At 41.7% G+C, this 21,787-nt stretch overlaps 1 protein-coding gene across 1 annotated transcript; it reads left to right on the top strand.

Moving 5' to 3' along the window:
• The first annotated feature begins 8,552 nt into the window (after window positions 1-8,552).
• LOC141271534 (unconventional myosin-XVB-like) lies at window positions 8,553-18,938 on the top strand. Its single transcript, XM_073681588.1, has 7 exons — window positions 8,553-8,642; window positions 9,036-9,139; window positions 14,832-14,895; window positions 14,974-15,087; window positions 15,773-15,934; window positions 16,276-16,397; window positions 18,851-18,938. Exons 1-7 carry the CDS (start codon window positions 8,553-8,555, stop codon window positions 18,936-18,938), a joined length of 744 nt encoding a protein of 247 aa, XP_073537689.1.
• The last annotated feature ends 2,849 nt before the right edge of the window (window positions 18,939-21,787 follow it).

Raw genomic sequence — 21,787 nt, 5'->3', positions numbered from 1 at the left:
ACCAAGGTGTACCTCATAAGTAAGGATGGAGGTGAAACGACAGCAACAGTTTCCAGAGACCACCTGAAGAAGTGTCCCGAGCAGCTACAGCATGCTGAAGAAGGCCAAGATATCCCTCAACCCGCAGAGGAAGTGGAAGAAATGGTCAGCACAGTACTCGAAGAATTTCCCCGGTCATGGATGCAGGTGAATAATGCCATTGTTGTGCCAGTCCTTACATTTCTCCAACCAGCCCCTCAGGGAGCTGTAGAAGTCCCAGTAGAGTTGGAAGAACCATTGGTCCCGGAGACAGAAGATTCCTCATCAGCAGACCAGGAGAATCTACCCTCTGCTAGTAGCGAGCCTGTCGTACCCACAGTAAGCCAAAGGATCCGTAGGAAGCTGCCCAACCTACCAGTGACACCTCAAAATACCTGTAGCGCAGTTCACGCTGAACCCGTCACACCAGGGGTAGATACAGGGGACCAAGGTAGAACACAGACAGACAGTGTGTTACGTAGGTCTACCAGAATCACCAGAGGTCAGATCCCTGCTCGATGGAGAATTTGAAATGTAAAATATAACTGAAATGTTAGTATGTGTGTACGAAATATGTTTTTCCAGTTACCCGACAGGGTCCAAAAAGACTTTCAGGTTATGGACAATGGATAACCAAAAACTTTGCCTGTAAATAGTTGCACCTGTAAAGTGCCCCTTTTGTGCCAGACCACAGAACAAAAACCCGTGGAGGTGGCTGAAGATGTGGTCCAACATCCGGATCATCAATGCCCTGCAGCCACCCCAGGGCCTCCTTGGAGGGTTTTGGACGGGTCCCTCAAACTACACCTGGTTACGGACTATACTGTGACCTATAAAGACTGTAATACTTGTAAATATTCCTAATCTACCTTGTTTATTGTTATCTGTTATTTTGCAAAATATTCTCAGTCCCGGAGTACTGAAATTTACTAAGGGGGAATGTGGCACCCCAGAGGGTCTGGTTGCCACAGTGGTAGTAATACCATGTCCGGGAGCAAAACAGGGGTTTCCTGGCCAAGAACACATTACATGCAACACCTCCTGCTCCAGACCAGAAAGGGGAGGATCCTGCCCTTTATAACTGGGTCTGGAGGCGGGGTTAGTCTAAGTCAGAGTCTAGTGAGGAGTCAAGTAGCACACAAAGGAGCAAGGAGCTGAGGAATGGAGCTGACAGAGCTCGTCCTGGCCAAAGTACTTACAGAGAACCGGACACCGGAGTCCGAGGCTGTGGGGATTGCACACCCAGCAGCAGAAACCGCACGGCAGGAGATTGTAGGTCTCCTGGCCCCAACAGAAGCCCGGAGGCTCAGCCACATGAGAGGATCAGTGCCGCCACAGAGGAGCGAGGAATACATGGGATCCGAGTCGCCAGCCATACGGGTGAGCACAGCAAGTTACACTCAGGGACGTGGGCTACAACACGACTATAAGCGGGATAGCCAAAGAGTACAGTCAGAACGGCAGGCCTACAACTCCACCTGGCCAGGAGGATTCTCGGATTGCTCCCAGACTGACCAGGCCCTCATCCCTAGCAAGTACTCCCATTGGGGCCTATATAATTGCCACCAGTAAAGACCCTAGAACTGCACTGCAACGACTCCGTGTCATTATTACTGATCCCGGCACTATCACCACCATCATCCATACACGCTGCCCTGAAGCTCCACTCTTCCTGTGGGGAGTCACATCACCTTGCTGCACACACCATCAGCTTCAGTGGACTGCTCCGCAGCGGCGGTTCCCAATAACCGCATTCCACAGGTGGCGTAGTCGGACTATACACAAACTACCCTGGTTTGACCGCCCTGGGTCACGGACAGGGTCGCCGCCACGGTGACTACAACCCCCCAGCATCTACAGGCCCGGCTCCGGGTACCCCACGGCCCAGGGGGCGCGTCATCAGCGGTGGCAGACAGGGTTCCTCAGTGGACAGCGTTGGTCACTGATCGTCCCAGGGGGTGGCGTTGTCCTCTTCCTCCTTCTCATCCAGGGGACATCCTCAGGGCTGTCGGCTAGCAGGATCCTTCCTTCCTCCTCGGGCTCCGTCCGCAGCTGCAGGGCACTCAGTACAGTGGTCAGGGTTTTGCTCAACTGACGCACTTCAGAGCGCAGGCTGTCCAGCTCACTAGGGGACGTTGCTTGCACCTTGGCTTCAGCAGCCACCGGGGAAAAGGTGGACGCTGGAGGCACCTGGATGGCCCCACCCTGGTAACATTGGATAGCAGTTCTTTCCAGGGGCTGCAGTCCTTTTATAGCCATGTCCTTAAGGGTGTCAAAGGTGGCATCTGGATGATCCAGGGACCACCAACGCACAGTCCTGCTCTCCTCTTGGGACCTCAGTCGCCGGATAGACTGTTCCTTCAGCATTTTATTTTCATCGTTGATTCTGGTTGGACTAACCTGTTTCAGAGCCCGCAGGGCCCCTTGTAGATGCCAGGCATAGTCCCGAACACTGTCCTCCGGTAGCTGAGAGCAGTTGTAGAACCTCATCCGGAGGTCTGTCTCAGTACGATTTTCAAAGACAGTCTGTAACTTTTTAAAGATTGCGGACACTGACTCCTGGTCTGCTGCCGACCAGATTTCTACTTCTTGTTCCGCAGCACCAGTCAATTGTCCCAATACAACAACGGCTCTCTGCTTGCCTGTAATAGAGTACATGTCCAGTATACCGCATATTTTCCGTTTAAATCCAGACAGGGTATCTGGTTTGCCGCTGTACTGGGGGAGCCACTTCGCTCCAGGGATGTACGGTAGGGCCATAGGTATGACAGGGGTTACAGGCCCTGCTGGTGGAGCGGCTGCTTCGGCCAGCTCGGCGTCAGGCGCGGGTTGAGCATCAGGGCGGTTAACCGGTATTCCGGCGTTGTGCTGTTCCTCGGACATCCTGGCGCCCCCCTAGCAATCCGTGGCCTACCTTCTTTTCTTTTCTTCTGGTAGGCCGCAGCTCTGCAGGTGACGGTCTTCTTCAGGACCTTGCGTCGCTTGCGTCCTACGTCAGAGCATTCAACGGCGCTCCTTCCAGGACCTGGCGCTTCCTGGTTTTACATCGAGGCATGGGGCGTGTCCGGGACTTCGCGCGATTTTGCAGGTACGCCTCTCAGTTTCCCGCGGTTACGCCCTTCTTCCCGCTTGGCGGCCCAACAATGGCGGCAATCTTCACCACAGTTAAATACACATTTTTTGATTAAAGGCGCACAGTACCCGGTGGCAACGGGCACAACACTCCATCGTTGCAGCGGGCACGGAATCCTGTTCGTGACGCCAGGAAAGAGATGACGCGCCCAGGGGATGGGGACGACTCGGCGCCCGGGCCTTGTAGCCTGGTCTTGGGGATGTCGCGGTAGTCGGTTCCTGGGCCCGTACTCTGGGCCTCTCTTTAAAAGGGTGGATAATTATATGAAAGTTCGTGATGCCACCTGTGGTGTCTGGTGAGGACCACCAGCGCTGCGGCATCCCACTGAGGCCGGTGTTAAGGCAGCTTGGGTGGTATAGCTCCCCACAGGTGGAGCTAGGCCTCAGGGCAGCGTGGATGTAGGGATGCAGGACAGGGGAAACCCAGCCTTGACTGAAGAAGGATAGGCAAACACACACAGTTCACTTCAGTACCTTTTACTGATGGAAGTCCAGGCACATTCCGGAGCACTGTAGGGTGAAGGGTGCATATCAGGATTCTCCCCAGTGAGTGGGTATAGGGCCTCCTGTTTCTTGTCTTTGTGTAGTAAGTTTCTAACCTGCCTGGAGCTAGGCCTAACTTTGTCTGTCCTGCACCGGCTGACTTTGTGGTAGGGCCTTCTCTTGGAGTACACGCTCCCAGCTTGCAGGGCCTCCGTGACCCCTGGCTCTGGTACGTATCAGCTCTTGGGTGATCCTGGGACCTGAAGTCTTCCAGGGGTCTCCGGTTGTCTCTACAGGGGAATATACGGCCCTGTAGACGCAGGCCCGGTGTCCGGTAAATGTTTTCTGGGGTGAGCTTGTACAGCTCCTCTGCCCCCAATGCTACTCACTCCTCTAGCCTTCGGCCTCACTCGAGGCCCTCACTAGACTATACACTCTAGCGGCAGCTTGCCGCGCTTCACCGCTCTTATGGCGTCGGCACGCCTTGGGCTCTAACTGAGCCTCGTGCTCCACTGCTGAACTATTAGTTATGTTCTCTAGACTCCTCACAGACTGAGCTCGACTCTGTATTCAGATCTGTACTTGCTGAACTCTCCAGAGGAACTGACTGCCTAGCTCCACCTTCCCTATTTATATCCCTATCCGGGCTCCCTCTGGTGGTCTGAGGTAGAAGGTGGAGGTGTGTGTATGCTATGAGGGCCTCTTGTGGAGGAATCCGTCCATGCACCCCTCTAGGATCTGTGGCACTCATGCGCAGCAGGGCCGCCACATGTGTATGGAGAGTTATCACAGTGTTATCTGAAAGTAAGAAAGGCTAAAAGTAACATCTATTACATTTGCAAAGAGGATGATATGCCTTTAATTTTGGATACCGTTACTTTTACTTTATGCTTGAACACATAACTGTCCAGATTTTTCAGGTCGTGTGTGCTGGCTTTAACTCAAAAATATACAATAAGAAAGGTGCATGTAAATTGGTATAATCTCCCAAAAATGGTGTGGTAAATAGGGGCATGTGTTGTCACAAAAATTTGCATGCATCACTTTTGAACTTGAAGGCAGTTCTCAAATGACGGCAAGTATGAGTTCATTGTATGCAAAATAGTCAACATATTTTGGCAATATAATGTAATACAACCATGATAATCAAGAGGAGAAAGGTTACAATTGATACTTGCTATGTGCAAATGATTTGTAGCCTCTGTTTTTAAGTGATAATTACAAAGGTATGCAAAATTTGGGTTTGTGAAAATTTTTTCAAATACAATAACTGATTCTTAGGTTTTCTTATGCCCTAATTTAAAATATCCGTCCTGTGTGGTTCTTGCTTAATCTTTACTTTTAGTTTGTAGATATGCTCGTGCTTTGGGGAGGGTGTGCTTTATCTGGTGCTCTGATTACATATTCATGTATGCCCTTATGACAGCTCACTGTGCCTTCACTGACCTGCCTCCTATTTTACATAATGCATCTAGTAGTGCAGGGCCAGGTAAAATAGAAGGCAGGTCAGTGAACGATCAGTGAGCTGTCATAAGAGCATACAGATGAATATGTAAGCAGAGCACCGAATAGAGTCCACCCCACAGTCCCACCCCAAAACACGAGCATATCATTATCTCCAAACTGAAAGTAAAGATTACACAAGAACCACAGGATGGATTTAACCAACCAAGGTATCATTTTAATCAGTGTAATGTCGCCCACCTGACAGTGTATAACAAAAAGGAGAAAAAACGTATAACGAACAATATCTGAAAATACCATAAATTTTATTGATGCAAATCATTAAAAACATACAAAACTCCAATGGCAACAACTATATTAGTGGTGGGCCAAGAAAGGCACCACAGATAGATATCCACATGAGGAGTAAGCTTATAAATAACGGTACAGACAGTCAAGAGGGGTGTAGCAAAGTACCCACTCAAAAAATTAATATATACTTCCTATGTCTGGACCACAGATAGGTGTTAAAGTGCACAGTGCATTATACAATTTTGTAAAAATGACACCCCCGGAAGAAGGCACAGCGCCGAAACGCGTGTAGGGGCAGCACCATAGACTGACTAACACATGTGAGTAGTGATAGCATACTTGTATATGTATTTAGGTGTGGGATGTTTTTTTCTGAAATTGTATAATGCACTGTGCACTTTAACGCCTATCTGTGGTCCAGACATAGGAAGCATACAGTGGTGGCCAAAAGTATTGGCACCCCTGCAATTCTGTCAGATAATACTCAGTTTCTTCCTGAAAATGATTGCAATCACAAATTCTTTGGTATTATTATCTTCATTTCATTTAATTTATCTTCAATTAAAAAACACAAAAAGAATTGTTCTAAAGCCAAATTGGATATAATTCCACACCAAACCTAAAAAAGGGGGTGGACAAAAATATTGACACTATTTGAAAAATCATGTGATGCTTCTTTAATTCGTGTAATTAACAGCACCTGTAACTTACCTGTGGCACCTAACAGGTGTTGGCAATAACTAAATCACACTTGCAGCCAGTTAACATGGATTAAAGTTGACTCAACCTCTGTCCTGTGTCCTTGTGTGTACCACATTGAGCATGGAGAAAAGAAAGAAGAACAAAGAACTGTCTGAGGACTTGAGAAACCAAATTGTGAGGAAGCATGAGCAATCTCAAGGCTACAAGTCCATCTCCAAAGACCTGAATGTTCCTGTGTCTTCCGTGCGCAGTGTCATCAAGAAGTTTAAAGCCCATGGCACTGTGGCTAACCTCCCTAGATGTGGACGGAAAAGAAAAATTGACGAGAGATTTCAACGCAAGATTGTGCGGATGGTGAATAAAGAACCTCGACTAACATCCAAACAAGTTCAAGCTGCCCTGCAGTCCGAGGGTACAACAGTGTCAACCCGTACTATCCGTCGGCGTCTGAATGAAAAGGGACTGTATGGTAGGATACCCAGGAAGACCCCACTTCTTACCCCGAGACATAAAAAAGCCAGGCTGGAGTTTGCCAAAACGTACCTGAGAAAGCCTAAAACGTTTTGGAAGAATGTTCTCTGGTCAGATGAGACAAAAGTAGAGCTTTTTGGGAAAAAGCATCAACATAGAGTGTACAGGAAAATAAAAGAGACATTCAAAGAAAAGAACACGGTCCCTACAGTCAAACATGGCGGAGGTTCCCTGATGTTTTGGGGTTGCTTTGCTGCCTCTGGCACTGGACTGCTTGACCATGTGCATGGCATTATGAAGTCTGAAGAGTACCAACAAATTTTGCAGCATAATGTAGGGCCCAGTGTGAGAAAGCTGGGTCTCCCTCAGAGGTCATGGGTCTTCCAGCAGGACAATGACCCAAAACACACTTCCAAAAGCACTATAAAATGGTTTGAGAGAAAGCACTGGAGACTTCTAAGGTGGCCAGCAATGAGTCCAGACCTGAATCCCATAGAACACCTGTGGAGAGATCTCAAAATGGCAGTTTGGAGAAGGCATCCTTCAAATATCAGGGACCTGGAGCAGTTTGCCAAAGAAGAATGGTCTACAATTCCAGCAGAGCATTGTAAGAAACTCATTGATGGTTACCAGAAGCGGTTGTTCGCAGTTATTTTGGCTAAAGGTTGTGCAACCAAGTATTAGGCTGAGGGTGCCAATACTTTTGTCTGGCCCATTTTTGGAGTTTTGTGTGAAATGATCAATGATTTGATTTTTGCTTCATTCTCTTTTGTGTTTTTTCCTTGCAAGCAAATTAAATGAAGATAATAAGACCAAAGAATTTGTGATTGCAATCATTTTCAGGAAGAAACTGAGTATTATCTGACAGAATTGCAGGGGTGCCAATACTTTTGGCCACCACTGTATATTCATTTTTTGAGTGGGTACTTTGCTATACCTCTCTTGACTGTCTGTACCGTTATTTATAAGCTTCCTCCTCATGTGGATATCTATCTGTGGTGCCTTTCTTGGCCCACCACTAATATATTTGTTGCCATTGGAATTTTGTATGTTTTTAATGATTTGCATCAATAAAATTTATGGTATTTTCAGATATTGTTCGTTATACGTTTTTTCTCCTTTTTGATTTGCCTTTTGATCAACATTGAACAGTGTTATTTTGTCCTGATCTACTTAATCAAACATGTATATGATCCTTGTGGTCAATCCCTCCGCCTGACAGTGTATGTAGTTTACTGAGCACAATCATGCTGACAGGTGCGCTGTAATCCCTTCACGTTACACATACAAAAGTAGTAGTCATCACTATGAATTCACAGTTGCCTCCAGATCATAGACATGCCAAAACGAAAGCTCTCTTTCTTCCTTTTAGACCACTGTCGTAGTTCTTCTACACAAACTGAACACACTACATGTGGAGTCAACGACTTGTCTTGTTCACCTAGTTTTACACCAAAATAGGCATAATACACTTTTCTAACGAAGCCATAATGTTCCTTTGTTGTTTCTTCACTACAAAACAACCGCAAATGTAGAAAAAGTTGTCGGGTGAATTACGACACCCCCTTGTTAGAAACAGAAGCTTAATCCACAACAGCCACTAAATACTGAAAGGAATTGTGGTAAACACACCACCACACTCTTATGACCTCTGTCTAAAAGAAAATCTGCCTTTGCTCCCGATAGCAACCAATTACAGTGCAGCTTTCAGTTCTTTTACTGCTGAGGTAAAATGAAAGCTGTGCTCTTATTGGTTGCTATGAACACCACCACACTTTTATGAATTGTGACTAAAAAAAATCCGTCTTTACTGCCCATAACAACCAATCACAGCACAGGTTTTATTTTTTATACTGTTGAGGTGAAATGAAAGATATGATAGGATTGCATGCTATAGACACCAGCACACTCTTTGGAATCTGGGTTAAGAAAATCTTCTCTGCCCACAGCAGCAATCGCAGTACAGCATCCATTAATTTTTAACCAGTAAAATGACACAAAAATCATCCACTAAAGGTCACGCAAAGAGTCCAAACTATGGTGAACAAAAAGCCTATGGAGCCAGTGCTTGTGAAAAAACTGTACGTGATAGAACTTTTTAGATATTTTTACTGAGTTCAGCGATTGAAAGTATATAAAAATCACAAATAACTTTTATCCTTTTAGACCTGTGTTATCTGAAATGTTTATTAGATTTCTGATCAATATTATGCAGGCACATTCTTAAAAAAAAATGTAAAATGTAAACATTCTTTTAGCTAGCTTAAATAATTATCATAGTGTTCCATCAGATTCCCAAAAAAATTAGTATAATTCAGCCACCATAATGCGATTTACATATTTATAGAAAATGTGAAGACACCCAACCACTTACCCTTTGAAATGTTTGCTTACAGTAGATACTATTAATGCACTTCAGGTGTTTTCTGAGTTGAATTATATATAATAATACTTCTGAACAATTTATTTTCTAGATCTTTGACTTTCTTACTGTCTTGGAAAGTTTTGGAAATGCCAAAACAGTGTTGAACTGTAATTCTACTCGCTGTGGTCAGATTCTTCAGATGTTCTTTCAAAGGTATTTTTTCTGGATTCAGACAAATCACTTAAAACATTGATGTTTTCATTTGCACCTTCAGAAATAAAAAAACATCAAAATGTACAATGTGTATTTTTGCATTACAGTTTTGACCAGCTGTATATACAGTGTTCATGTATATAATTAGCAACCAATACGAGAGTATCACTAATGATTTCAGCTGTTAGACTATGAAGAGAACTAAAAAAATGCACTATTAGTTAATCTTGAGGACCAAATTTGGCAACCATTGCTCTGAAGCCAACATGGTACAGCACACCACTGTATTCACTATTTGGACAATATGTTTATCGGAATACTGTCAACACTCTAGACACAATTTGCTAGGCGTTGGGCTGTTGCTGGATTTAAAATGGGTTCAGGGCCTTCTGTGGTCTCCCATTCTGGTCCAGCCAGGGATGATGCTGCTCAGTATCATCATCAGCCCCAACGCCTAGCTGGTCCACGAGATGTACAGATTGTCTCTTGGGTATTTGTGCCTAGCAATATTAAGCATAGGTTGCGGAGGGAGGCAGGGCTGTTGGAGTCTAAGTCCAGGATTCTCGGTACTGAGCATGCCCGTGACCTGGCGGACCGTGATTGGTGGTTTGGCAACCACCTGACCCGGTGACCTGGCACCGCCTGATTGGTCCACGGGTGGCGTCACCAATGGCGCGATGGTGGGCAGGGCTTAGTCTTTAAAAGGCCTGCCCACAAACATGGCAGCGCGGACTGATCATTGAGCCGTATGCAGTTGTGTGGACGACTGTGTTCCACGTGTAGTTTCCAGGCAGGTGTAGTGGAAATAGGCAGGCTAGTGGAAATAGGCAGGTAGCTTCGTCTAGCAGTCTGGCTCTGCCAAAGGGGTCGCCTAACACCCCGAGCAGCCTGCAGACTTCCTATCCACGGTTATCACCTGTCAGCCACGTGGAGTAGTAATCTTCATCCCGGTAGCACGCCGGTTGGAGGCACGTGTACCCGTCGGCGTAGTCACACACGCATCCTAGCGCCGCCAGTGTAGTCTCTGTGCTGTAACAGGACTACAGATAGTTTTTTACCGCATATCTCTCATGCTGCTAACGGAGATAGTGCGAATTTCTATACCCGTTCCAGTGTGCTGTAACACGGAAGGGATTGATATTCTGTTAGTTTTTTCCTTCACACCCAGAAGGAGTTCGGCAGCAGTCCACCAGGCTGCATCGCGGACCCCGGGTTCGGTTGCGTTCCATTATAATAAAGTTGTCTGCAACCGTCCCCTTAACACAGTGGCCACATTTGCTAAAGTTTTTGTGATGATTTTCGGGAATATTTAACACCAAAAATCTGGAGCAAAATTTTTAGGTAGGTTTATTATGTTTTTGTGCCAAAAAGAATTATCATGGACCCAATGCTTTTTTTTCTGGAAAGTGAAGTTTTGCACAAATTTATGATGATCTTCATGCAACAGGTTTTGGTGAAAATGAATGGTCTAAATTAAAGTGTCTAACTTTGCAGTACCCAGCGAGTTCTACTATGGTTAATTTGGCACATCTACAGACTCCCAGATCTAAGCTTACACTGGACACAGTGAGGCTTATTTACTAAAAATTGTCATATTTTAGCCAGCACAAAATCAGCCAAGATGTGAGATTAGGCAAATGTATTACAGTGGCTAATTCAAATCTTTAAAGGTGCACCAAATTTAACAGTTTAACATTACATAACCATCTTTAGTTGGCTTACTTTCTACCAGGAATTGGCTCTGATTCATCAAAGTGCTTATGCCAAAAATCTGGCAAAAGACACTTTGAAAAGTCTCAAAATTTTTATGTAAAAATGTTACAACTTTTGGCGTTTTCACTCCAGTTTTGGCCAAAATTGACAGCTGGGGTGGAATGGGCCCTGACACTGCTTGCTTATCTAATCATAAGCTGAGGAATGCCTTACTCCAGAAATGTTACTCGAGTTCCTAACTGGAGTAAGATTTGTGGCTAGGCGCAAGAGGCATACACCACTTTTAAGACCCCCCTAATTTTTTAAGATGCGTGAACAATTCCATTCTTGATGAATCTGGACCAGAGAGTTGCATATTTTAGGTCATGCCCCTTTCCTACAAAGCCATGGCCCTTTCCCGCAGGCCATCTTTTTCAGTAGGACCACTGAAAGTGTCTAAGATGCATAATAAATATAGTGCAAGGCATGTAAATCTGTTTTACTTACCAAGAGGGGCATTATCAAAATTGTCTTAAAGAAATTGTCTTTGTTGCCCATAGCAACCAATCACAGAGCACCTTTCATTTCACCATAGTTTTTTTTTTTTTATTAAAAATGAGCTCTGATTGGTTTCTATAGACTAGACAACAAATATAATTTTGATTTCAGACAGTTTTGATAAATTAGGCCCAAATTGAATATGTTGTACATCGCTATTTATATGCAACCTGTGGACATTAGCAAAAGGAAATATATTTTCCCATAACAACCATTAAAAGCCTCTGAAAAATAAAGGCTAGAGTCAGATTAATTTCTTTGAGCAATTCTTTTACTTTACATTCACCGGTATCTACCATTAGTCAACATGCTGTATGATACTTTTTATCTCGCAACTATATGGGTACATTCATTATTATTGTCTTAAAGAGAACTTATCAACTACAGAAAAGTTATTAATGCTCATCTGCAAGTAAATAGAGTTTTAACCATGTTTTGCTGTGTTACCAGAGGAGCGGCTACAGGGAGAACCTTGCAACTCCTCCACCGCCCCGATGCCTGGAACTGAGCAGATACAGGAACATTAAAACTTCATTTTTTTTACTCTCTAGTCTCTACCTGATGTTCCAGGTACACTGCCAAACATGATTAAAATACTATTTTCCTGCAGATTTCCATTACATCTGCAAGTAAATAGCGATTTTGTAGCTGTCACGTAACCTTTAAATTTACTTTAAAAGAAGACATAGCTGTATTTACACATGGTGCTGCCTCGGACACCAAGTCTGAAAGCTCCTCATCAGAGCCAGGATGTAGGTAGTAGTAGATGACATCTAAGACGCCTCTAAAAAGGGGCATGATTTATGAATGAAATGCTGATAATTCAATTTATATTGTTGACACAAAGGGGACACAAACATACAGAGAGAAAGCTGAAAGCCCTTGTTGCTCCCATGTTGGTACTCATGTGAACCACAGAAACAGTAAAAGCAATTGGATGATTTCAGATTCAAGATCCCCAAAGGACTAAAAAAAAGTAATTTTATTTTAGCATATTAAAAAAAAAATTTGAATCCCACCCATTTCTCCCCATTAAAAATAAAGACATAAAAAATACACTTATTTGTTATCACCACATTCGTAGAAGTCTGTCTATCAAAATATAAAATTAATTAATCCATACGGTAAAAGCCAATAGGAGGAAAAATATATTTTTTTGTTCATCACTCTGTAAAATAAAAAAACTTTAGTGTTTGGTATCAGCATAATTAAACTGACCTTGATGATCAAGTTGCGAGGTCATTTTTGCCACAGAATAAAGCCAAAATAACAAAACCCAAATAAACAGGGTGTAAATGAATATTTTTTTCACCATTTCATCCCGCTTGGAGTTTTTTTCTCATTTTCTAGTACATCGTATGGTAAAATGAATGTTACCATTCAAAACTACAACTTATCCAACCAAAAATAAGCCCTCATACAGCTATGTTAACGGAAAAATTAAAAATGTATCGGTCTTGGAAAAACGCATATATAAAAATGAAAATTAACTACGTCCTTAAAGGAGTTTTCCCACGAACAAAAGTTCATTAAAATCAATGGCTGTGTCAGACCGTACAGGAACATGGTCTGATCATACCACAGCTCCTGGGCAGGGGAAGGATGCAAAAGACAATGTTTAAAAACAGACAGTGAAATGTTTTACCTCACAAAATGAATCCTCTGTGATCCCGTGCTGTAATGTCTGTATACTCTTTTGCTTCCTCCCCTGCCCAGGAGCTGTGGTATGATCAGACCATGTTCCTGTATGGTCAGACACAGCCATTGATTTTAATGAACTTTTGTTTGTGGGAAAACCGCTTTAAGGGTTTAAAGAAGGTCCATCAATATAGTATGCTCCCTTATTCAACTCTACTATTAGCCCAAAAAGGCACAAAATAATATTGTGCTGTGTGACTAAAACCATTTAAAAAATAATAGTTACTTGGACGGTAAATGGCACTATTTATCTGGGTTTTGTAGAGTCCTGGGAACTCTATCTGCCCAGACATTCCATGTATTATTTTTTGGAAGGTATATACTCCTACACGACAAATGACGTATATTTACGTCCTCAGCCGTGTCATTGCCTTTGATACGGGCTCACACTCTGAGCCAGTATCTTTCCCCAGACTTGATGGCTAATTTAATATGCCATCAAGTGCCTCTAACAGCCATAGGTGGATCCGTGGCCGGCGTTCATAAGAAATTGTGATTTTTGCTATATATAGTAGTGCTGAAGCACTTCTTTGTATAGCACAAGTGATCAGAAGATCGCAGCTTCAAGTCTCCTAAGGGGATTATTAAATACCGTAAAAAGTAAAAAAAAGTTTAAAAATAAAAACACAAAAGTTCTAATCACCCCCCTTTTACCCCATTAAAAAAAAACAATAAAAAAATATATTTACACATACTTGGTATTGCCATGTTCAGAAATGTCCGATCTATCAAAATATAAAAGAAATAAATCCAATCGGTAAACAACGTAATGAGAAAAAAAAATCAAAACACCAGAATTACGTTTTTTTGGTTGCCGCAACATTGCAATAAAAGTCAACTAAATCATTGTATCTACCCCAAAATGGTATCAATAAAAATGTCAGCTCAGGGAGCAAAAAATAAACCTTCACACAGCCCCAGATCCCAAAAAATGAGAATGTTACAGATCTCGGAAAATGGCGACAAAGTCAAAAAAAAATTTAAATAAACAAAAACTGGTTGAATGACCTGGTGAATCATATTGCCAGGTCAGTTTACCACACAGCATGGTGGCTCAGTGGTTAGCACTGCAGCCTTGCAGATCCTGGGTTGAAATCCCACCAAGGACAACATCTGCAAGGAGTTTGTATGTTATCCCCGTGTTTGCGTGGGTTTCCTCCAGGTTCTCCGGTTTCCTCCCACACTCCAAAGACATACTGATAGGGAATTTAGATTGTGAGCCCCAATGGGGACAGTGCTGATAATGTCTGTAAAGCGCTGTGGAATTAATGGCGCTATATAAGTGAGTAAATTAAATAAATAAATACACTGTGAAAATGGTAAATAAAAAAATTTAAAAAAAACATTGTGGAATTGCACTTTTTTTGCAATTTCACTGCACTTGGAATTTTTTTATGTTTTCCAGTATTCTACGTGGTAAAATTAATGGTGTTATTCAAAAGTACAATTTGTCCCTCAAAAAACAAGCCCTCATACGACTATATGACTGGAGAAATAAAAAAGTTATGGCTTTTGAAAGAAGGGGAGTAATAAAAAAAAGCAAACAAAAAAACAGAAAGTTGCCCAGGAGTGAAGGGGTTAATAGACTGCGGTACATACTGTTTTTTTTTTTTACTATTGTTTTCTATGGGCACTGAATGTCACTATTGATGTGTGCAAATACGGTACTGTAGATATTAACATGGTCCGACTTATGTGGGCAATGTATAGTATAATTCATACTCCTTTGCTTACATGTCTTTAGGGGCTCATTAGTGGGGTGCTCTGTGACTCAGTATCTGCTGGAAAAGAGCCGGGTTGTGTTCCAGGTTGGTAAACTTCTTCTTGCTTAGTTCTTTGAAAACACAAAGAGAATATGTCATTTACCACCAATTTTCTTATGTCAGGCTTTGGCTGAGAGGGGTTTCCACATTTTCTACGAGATGCTTGATGGACTTTCAGAGAATGAGAAGCAGAGGTTGCTTTTGCAGGAACCTGAAACTTACTATTATCTTAATCAGGTGAGTTGCAATCACATCATATGCCAAATCCACGGGTATAACTTTAATGCGTACCGGGGACTAGCCCTGAACCTAGCGGGCTAAAAAGGTAAGTAATAATCTCTTGCAAGGCCATTTCAAAAAGTTGGCAAGTTATGTCATAACTTATGTATAAACCTTTAGGGAAGAACTTATCATGGTAGAATTTTTTAAGTCAATTTTGCTGAGCATTGTTGCCATTTTTTGTGCCAAATTTATCAAAGTGCTGCACAATGTTTGATAAATTGGTGCATCTCTAAAAAGACTTTTACATTGATGGCTTATCCTGATAGGTTGGGGTCCGACACTCAGCACCCCCTCCGACTAGCTGCTCCCGGCGGCTGCCGCAGGCTGAAAGTACTCACTTGCTGAGCTGTTCCGTCTACTTGTAGTGGCTGCTGTAGGGTACTGCACATTCGCCTCCTATTGATTTGAATATGAGGTGGATGCCTAGGACCAAGCCCTGGCCACTACTATTAGATGGAGCAGCTCTGCAAGTGAGCACTTCCGGCCAGCGGCTGCCGCCACTGATGACGGCTGATCACTAACACTACAATACCCTAACATTTACACGGGTTTAAGGAAAAACAACATAATAGGACTGCTTCTTTAATTGAAATTAAAACCATAATATATAGTGAAATGTATTCACTTAATGACTTTTGAGGGTCGAGCATGTGATCTTCCAGGAAAAAATGACAAAATGGACTTCATGATGGTTGAAAAATGTCTTCGTGGGATTGGCCTTTCTAATATTGAGCTGACTTCCATCTGGACTGTCCTGAGTGCCATTCTGCAGTTGGGGAACATCTGCTTTACTTCCTTTCATGTAAGATATTTTCATTGTGATTGTCATAGAAAATATTAAAAAACTCTGAAATCACTCGCACCCCTCCCTCCTTCCCTCGGCCATTTGCAATCTGAGCTGACAATTAGATGCAGGATTGTACAATAGAATACAAGTAGGAAATTGAATAGTGAACCAGCTTAATTAACATGCGAGAGCTGACAGTCTAGTGAATTACACAGTTTAACATATGGGCCAGATGACTAAACGAGGATGTGTATTGCATATAGACAAAGAGTACAGATTGAATAGATAGGAAAAGGCTTGTTAAGGATAAAAAGGAATATCTCACACTCTTTAGAAATAGCTATTGTCCTTCACAGATGCACATTCCTTTCATCCACACATATTTGCTGGACACCGAGGCACAAAAAGAAAATATAGAATATTGGAATTTCTATAAACTCGATAGGGGCGGGATATACATTTTCATCGCCGGGGCAAGGTGGGGAAGAAAATGCATATTTTTTTCATATCTGTAGCACCTGCCTATGAGCCATAAATCCACAGTTACCAGATAACTGACAACAGCTATGCCATGATTGGTCTCTAAGTAAAGATAAAATTCTGATAAAAAATATGGCATCAATCTCCAACTTCTGCAATCATCCAGAGAGGAGTTATTGCATAAGTTGGGGGTATCATAAAATCATGAAGGGCTGAGACCAGCCCACAACCTAGCCCAGGTGAGGTCATCATGGGGGAGTGTGTGGGTGGGACTCAGGGGTTAATCCAGCCGAACTATGATCTGCGTTCGTGTAGAGAGATACATTGTTCATATATGCAGGATCCCCATTCAATTAAATGGCCCATCAAAGTGCTCTCCTTCGGCTAAACTGAATCGTCTCTGTGATCGGTATAGGAAGTTCTTCTGTTAACCCTTTTTATTTTATTGCTTTGTCCCCTTTGTAAAATCTTTTGTATATTTTTCATAAACACCGCCTCCCTTTGGATTAAATATAAAACTTATTAGTTCTGTTCCTTTTGTTCCATAATGGCACCTCGCCTGAAAGCCATACACTACCTATTCCAGGCGTTCAGTCAGCCTGTATTTTAAAAACCGTCTGGAGTTGGCAGCAAGTAGTGTGGGGTTATCGTTGAGTTAGCAGTGATCGTACGGCGGTATATACACATATTCCATGCGTTGGAATCCTGAGGTGTATATGCCATATGCTCACTGTTAGTTTCCCAATAACTAATTAGTGGGAACAGCCTGCGTCCTCCTTAGTTGATTGTCTGCCAATTCCGACAATAGGAGGCAGAAGAGAGCTGTTCGCTCCAAAGATCACAGCGGGTGGTTCTGTGTGACTCCTGGCCTGTGATCTCTGTGATAATTGGATCTAATCACTGACAGCGATCAGTTCTTCTTTTATATTTATTTTACACATTCTGCTTCACCTGTTTTATGTGTAATTCCAGAGCGATACAATTAGCGCATCAGCTGGTTTCAGGATTACAGAGATTAGAATTGTGGCCAGTCTTCTACAGATATCACCTGAGGCCCTTCAGAAATCAATTACTCAGCATGTGACAGTGAGTAATATACATCAAACATATTTTTTTTGCATTATTTATTAATCCAACCAGGGAACTTGAAAATGCATTGTATTTATTATTTAAATAATACACTGCACTACTAATGTTTTGACATGTATTGTATCTGCCGGTCAGAAATTTTTGACATATGAGAAAATCACGCATGCTACACTAATGGTAAAAACAGACAAACTGTTATTCCTGGTGGACAGGGATAAGTGGTACATTCATAGTACTTTGTTGACTTCCTACTCGGGTGAGGATGATGTAAGGCAGTATACCTGTCCTCTTTGTTTTTTGGAGTTTATTAAATATTTGATATATTCTGGAGTAGAGGAACGGGAGTGGTGTGGTTTTGTTAGAAGTTTATCATTTGTCTCATTGCTCTCTCTCCTGAATGTATTAACACAACCCTTTTTTCTGCTATATGCTGGACTGTTGCTAGAGTAGCAATGCACTTTATGAAATATGTTCTGTATGCGGATTTTTTTTGTATGGGGCGGTATGGGTTTTCATTGTTTTGTTTCTTTTATAAAAAAGTTTTCAATAAGAATACAAAATTAAAACAAAAAATGAACAAACTGACCAAACATTGATGAAAATCTGATCTACAATACTGATGAGAATTGGTCCATTTTTTCCCACGCACAACAAAAAAAAAAGCTCATGTCTGAATAAAGCCTTAATGCAGGATCATTGTGAATGTAGCTCCCCGTGTTGCAAAGCATCAGGACGCTAAGACTTCGTTTTAGGACCGTGAGTTACCAGAGTGATGGATTGTATCAATGTTTTCAATTGCTTCAAAGAATTTCGGTGCCATTTTAGGTGATTGCTACATTGTAAATTATCAAACTCGGGGAACCAGCATCTGGTTTCATCATAACATACAACATTTTTATTTCTTGCACATTAAAAGAAGACCAGCTTAATAGCAAATTAGAGGGAAAATTCATCGCTAAGGTGTTTCAGGTCAGATTGGCCATTAGTTATAGCATATGTGTCATATTAGTGAGTTTTCTTTCTCATCTGATATTATGCTGGGCAAACACATATATTGTCACTATGGCCACGGCCCCGCTATCAGTATTCGGTCAGTATTTTTTCTCAGGAGTGGGAGCCAAGACCAGGAGTGGGTGATAAATGCAGAATTGGTGACTTGTTTCTGTTATACCTTTTCTCTGATTGTTCCTCAGCTGGTTTTGGCTCCCACTCCTGAGAAAAAATACTGACTGAATACTGACTGATAGTGGGGCTATGGCCTTTTAGACACCTCTGGAGGCAGATTATTTGCTGGCAGAATGAAAGGATTGGGCTTTGAAATTCAACTGTTTGATTCTTCTCTGTTCTGATCTCATCTTTCAGAGGAGAGTTTGGAGCCCCCTACAAATACGATAGCTTTTCCAGTTCAGCCAACTCCTCTCTAATGTATCTGGGACACTTATCCCAGTGATGTGTCACTTAATGGGCTGCTTAGTCTAATTTTGATAAAATTACTTTACTGCAAATCTAACAATTATCTGAATGCTAAACTCTTCATACCCCGTCCACACCACTGATTGACATTGTTGTAAATACACTGTGCATAAGCAGAAAGTTGCCAATAATAGTGAGGGCGGAGTTATACAGAACTCATTAATATGGAGGACTACATGGCAGCAGGTTTACTAGTCCTCTAGTGTTAATCTACTGCTGCTATAACAGTGATTTTATCAAAGCTACAGCAAACAGCCCAGTAAGTGAAACATCGCGGGAATCAGGGTATTTGCTCTCAGATAAGGGGACAAAAAGCTTGCTGACAGATTTCCTTTAATTGTGGTCTATTTTTTATCAAAACCATGACCTTCATTGTTAAATTCCAGTCCAGCTTCCTGATATTCCTTTTTCGTTACGTAACTTTTCTTAAAAACAGTTTTGGTAACAATATTTTTTATAAATAAATGACAATTTTATTTCAATTTCTAACCTCTAATATCAGTTTTTGCAAAAACAAACAAAACATATATTGCGACAGATGCATATAGACTAATGAGTATAGACAGATCTCTAAAAGACAGTATGGGGTTTGTAGTACTGAAGGGACAGGACTTTAGGACCATTACTAAATTTTAATCGATACTTATTTAAGAGACTTTAGTGTGAATTGTCATTTACAACTGTTTTTCTTATATTATTCTACAATTGAGATTAATGTTGCATGAGTTATCATGTTGATAAAATCTTTCTTGTTTTAGAGGACTTCATATGACCGGGTTCTTTCCCCCCTTTCAGTAGAAGCCTCCATAGATGTTCGGTAAGCTCAGCACTGACTCTCTGAGATTAATAAAACAAAACTGGATATAGCAAGAACATCAAAAAGAGAAATGATTGACAACTTTGCTATATTTGCCAGGGATTCTATCGCTCAAACACTCTATGCTCTTCTGTTTGATTGGCTTTTGGAAAAAGGAAACGATTGGCTCAGTGCACGAGAGACGGACAGATCGCTAGGCATTATTGACATCTGTGGCTTTGAGGTAGTTTTTAATTTTCTTTCTTCTACCAGTTCAATTCAATTTGTACAAAAATTAGCATGTAACAGTATGAAAACAGTAAAGTAGCTAATAAAACACTATTAAGATAGAGTTGTAGTACCATTATAATTTGAAGGAATCCTTAAAAAGACCCTTGTACAAGTAGCCTCTCTACCAAGGACATTGCTGAGAGTTATCGGTTATTGGCCCCAGGTACTGGCTCCCAAAAGAAGGTGTTAAACATAGTAATAGTAAATATATGAGTGTAGGGGTGCACCATGCACTAGTCGTAAAATATAATACTAATTTAACGGGTGCTAAATCCTACATTGACATAATAATGTATGGCAAAAAAGAGGAGGAAAGAGACAATGCAAAATGGATATGCACACCGAGGGTCAAATCGATAGTATCAAAATTACAAAGTTTATTAATGAACACTGACAAACAAAAAACAATTAAAAACAAAGACCATAAGAGAAGACCATGTCCGGAAATCACAGAGTAATCAATAACCCGAGAATTCAGATAATGATGATAATGACATAGATCAAGAATAGGTACACTCTCCCAAAAATGTATAACAGAAATAGCCACCATTCCCCTTGAGAATCAATTATATCAAGGATCATACAGAAGAACAATGATCTATATAAATGGTGTGGCAATAATATGAAGCCCAAAACCAGGCGTCCCTGGAAAGGGTGTTTGGCAACAATGTAATGCCTATACACAAAAGTATTTTCCCTAGAAACTCTGAAGTTCTTTGCGATTACTAAGCTGCTTACACAAGTGGTTGGTGCAACAATATGAAAACACCTATATTTGCATGCTGTGGAAATGGTCAGACTATATTTGACCCATGGCAACAGAGTTGGTTCAGGCAAGAGTTTTCAGCCATCTTGGGTGCAAGATTTTTCAACCATCTTGGGTGCAACCTGATGTCCTCGAGGATTTTTAGCGTGGCACACAGTCCTCTGAGCCCCAGTAAGTGACTGCTGAAAATTTTACAACTATTCTTCTAATCTAGTATGAGTGTAACTAGTAAACTTGTGCGGATAAAAATAGAAATAAAACGAATTGTTCTAACGTCAAATACCTGTGACATTTCTATAGGGATGCTTGTCCCCTTTTGAACTTAATTGCATTAGTTCGAAAAAGATAAAGTGTATTTATGTATTTTGTAACTGTGGTGGTTTAGGGAGTTGGTTAGTAGGTTCCATCAAACAATGAGAATTGTTATAGGGTCTGGTACATTTTTAAAGGCTACAATTTTGTATACAATTTTTGTATGCTTGCCATTGTGTTATAACAAGAATGATGCAGTCAAAATTTTCTACTAAATCTTCTACCAAACTCTTCACATTGTCTTCAGTTATGTATTCTATTGACACAAGTTTTCTGTCCACTTCATCATTTCTCTCCAGTCTCCACCAATGGAGGGTATCTGTGGTAATAACTTTGACTTGTATTACAGAATCTTGGTGTTAACAGTTTGGAGCAACTATGTAGGAACTTTGCAAATGAGCAAATTCGGGGCCACAGCATAGAAAGTCTTATTTCTCAGGAACAGGTAAATCAACCAAAGTACCTTGTGTGGTAATGAAAGTATTTGCAACATTCTCTTTAATGATGTTCTGCTATTTCTATAAAACACCAAAGGCTGAATATGTCAGAGAGGGGCTGTGCTGGGTTCCATTTTCTGCAGAGGGCAACGAATCCTGCTTGAGGTTGCTTACAGACAGACCACATGGAATTCTTCAAATTCTAGAGGAACAGAGCAGGTTAG

The sequence above is a fragment of the Phyllobates terribilis genome, unplaced genomic scaffold, assembly GCF_046119375.1.
Source record: "Phyllobates terribilis strain yellow unplaced genomic scaffold, ASM4611937v1 Scaffold_5__5_contigs__length_657084704, whole genome shotgun sequence".
Taxonomy (NCBI): domain Eukaryota; kingdom Metazoa; phylum Chordata; class Amphibia; order Anura; family Dendrobatidae; genus Phyllobates; species Phyllobates terribilis.
The sequence above is the reverse complement of the archived record's forward strand: the minus strand, read 5'-3'. Positions and strand labels throughout refer to the sequence as shown.

Excerpts from the sequence above, each read along its gene's own strand:
- LOC141271534 (XM_073681588.1), top strand. The coding sequence starts at position 8,553 with ATGACACAAAAATCATCCACTAAAGGTCACGCAAAGAGTCCAAACTAT. Across the intron at positions 8,643-9,035 it reads CCAGTGCTTGTGAAAAAACT|ATCTTTGACTTTCTTACTGT; the intron begins GTACGTGATAGA and ends TTTATTTTCTAG. Across the intron at positions 14,896-14,973 it reads AGAGCCGGGTTGTGTTCCAG|GCTTTGGCTGAGAGGGGTTT; the intron begins GTTGGTAAACTT and ends TTCTTATGTCAG.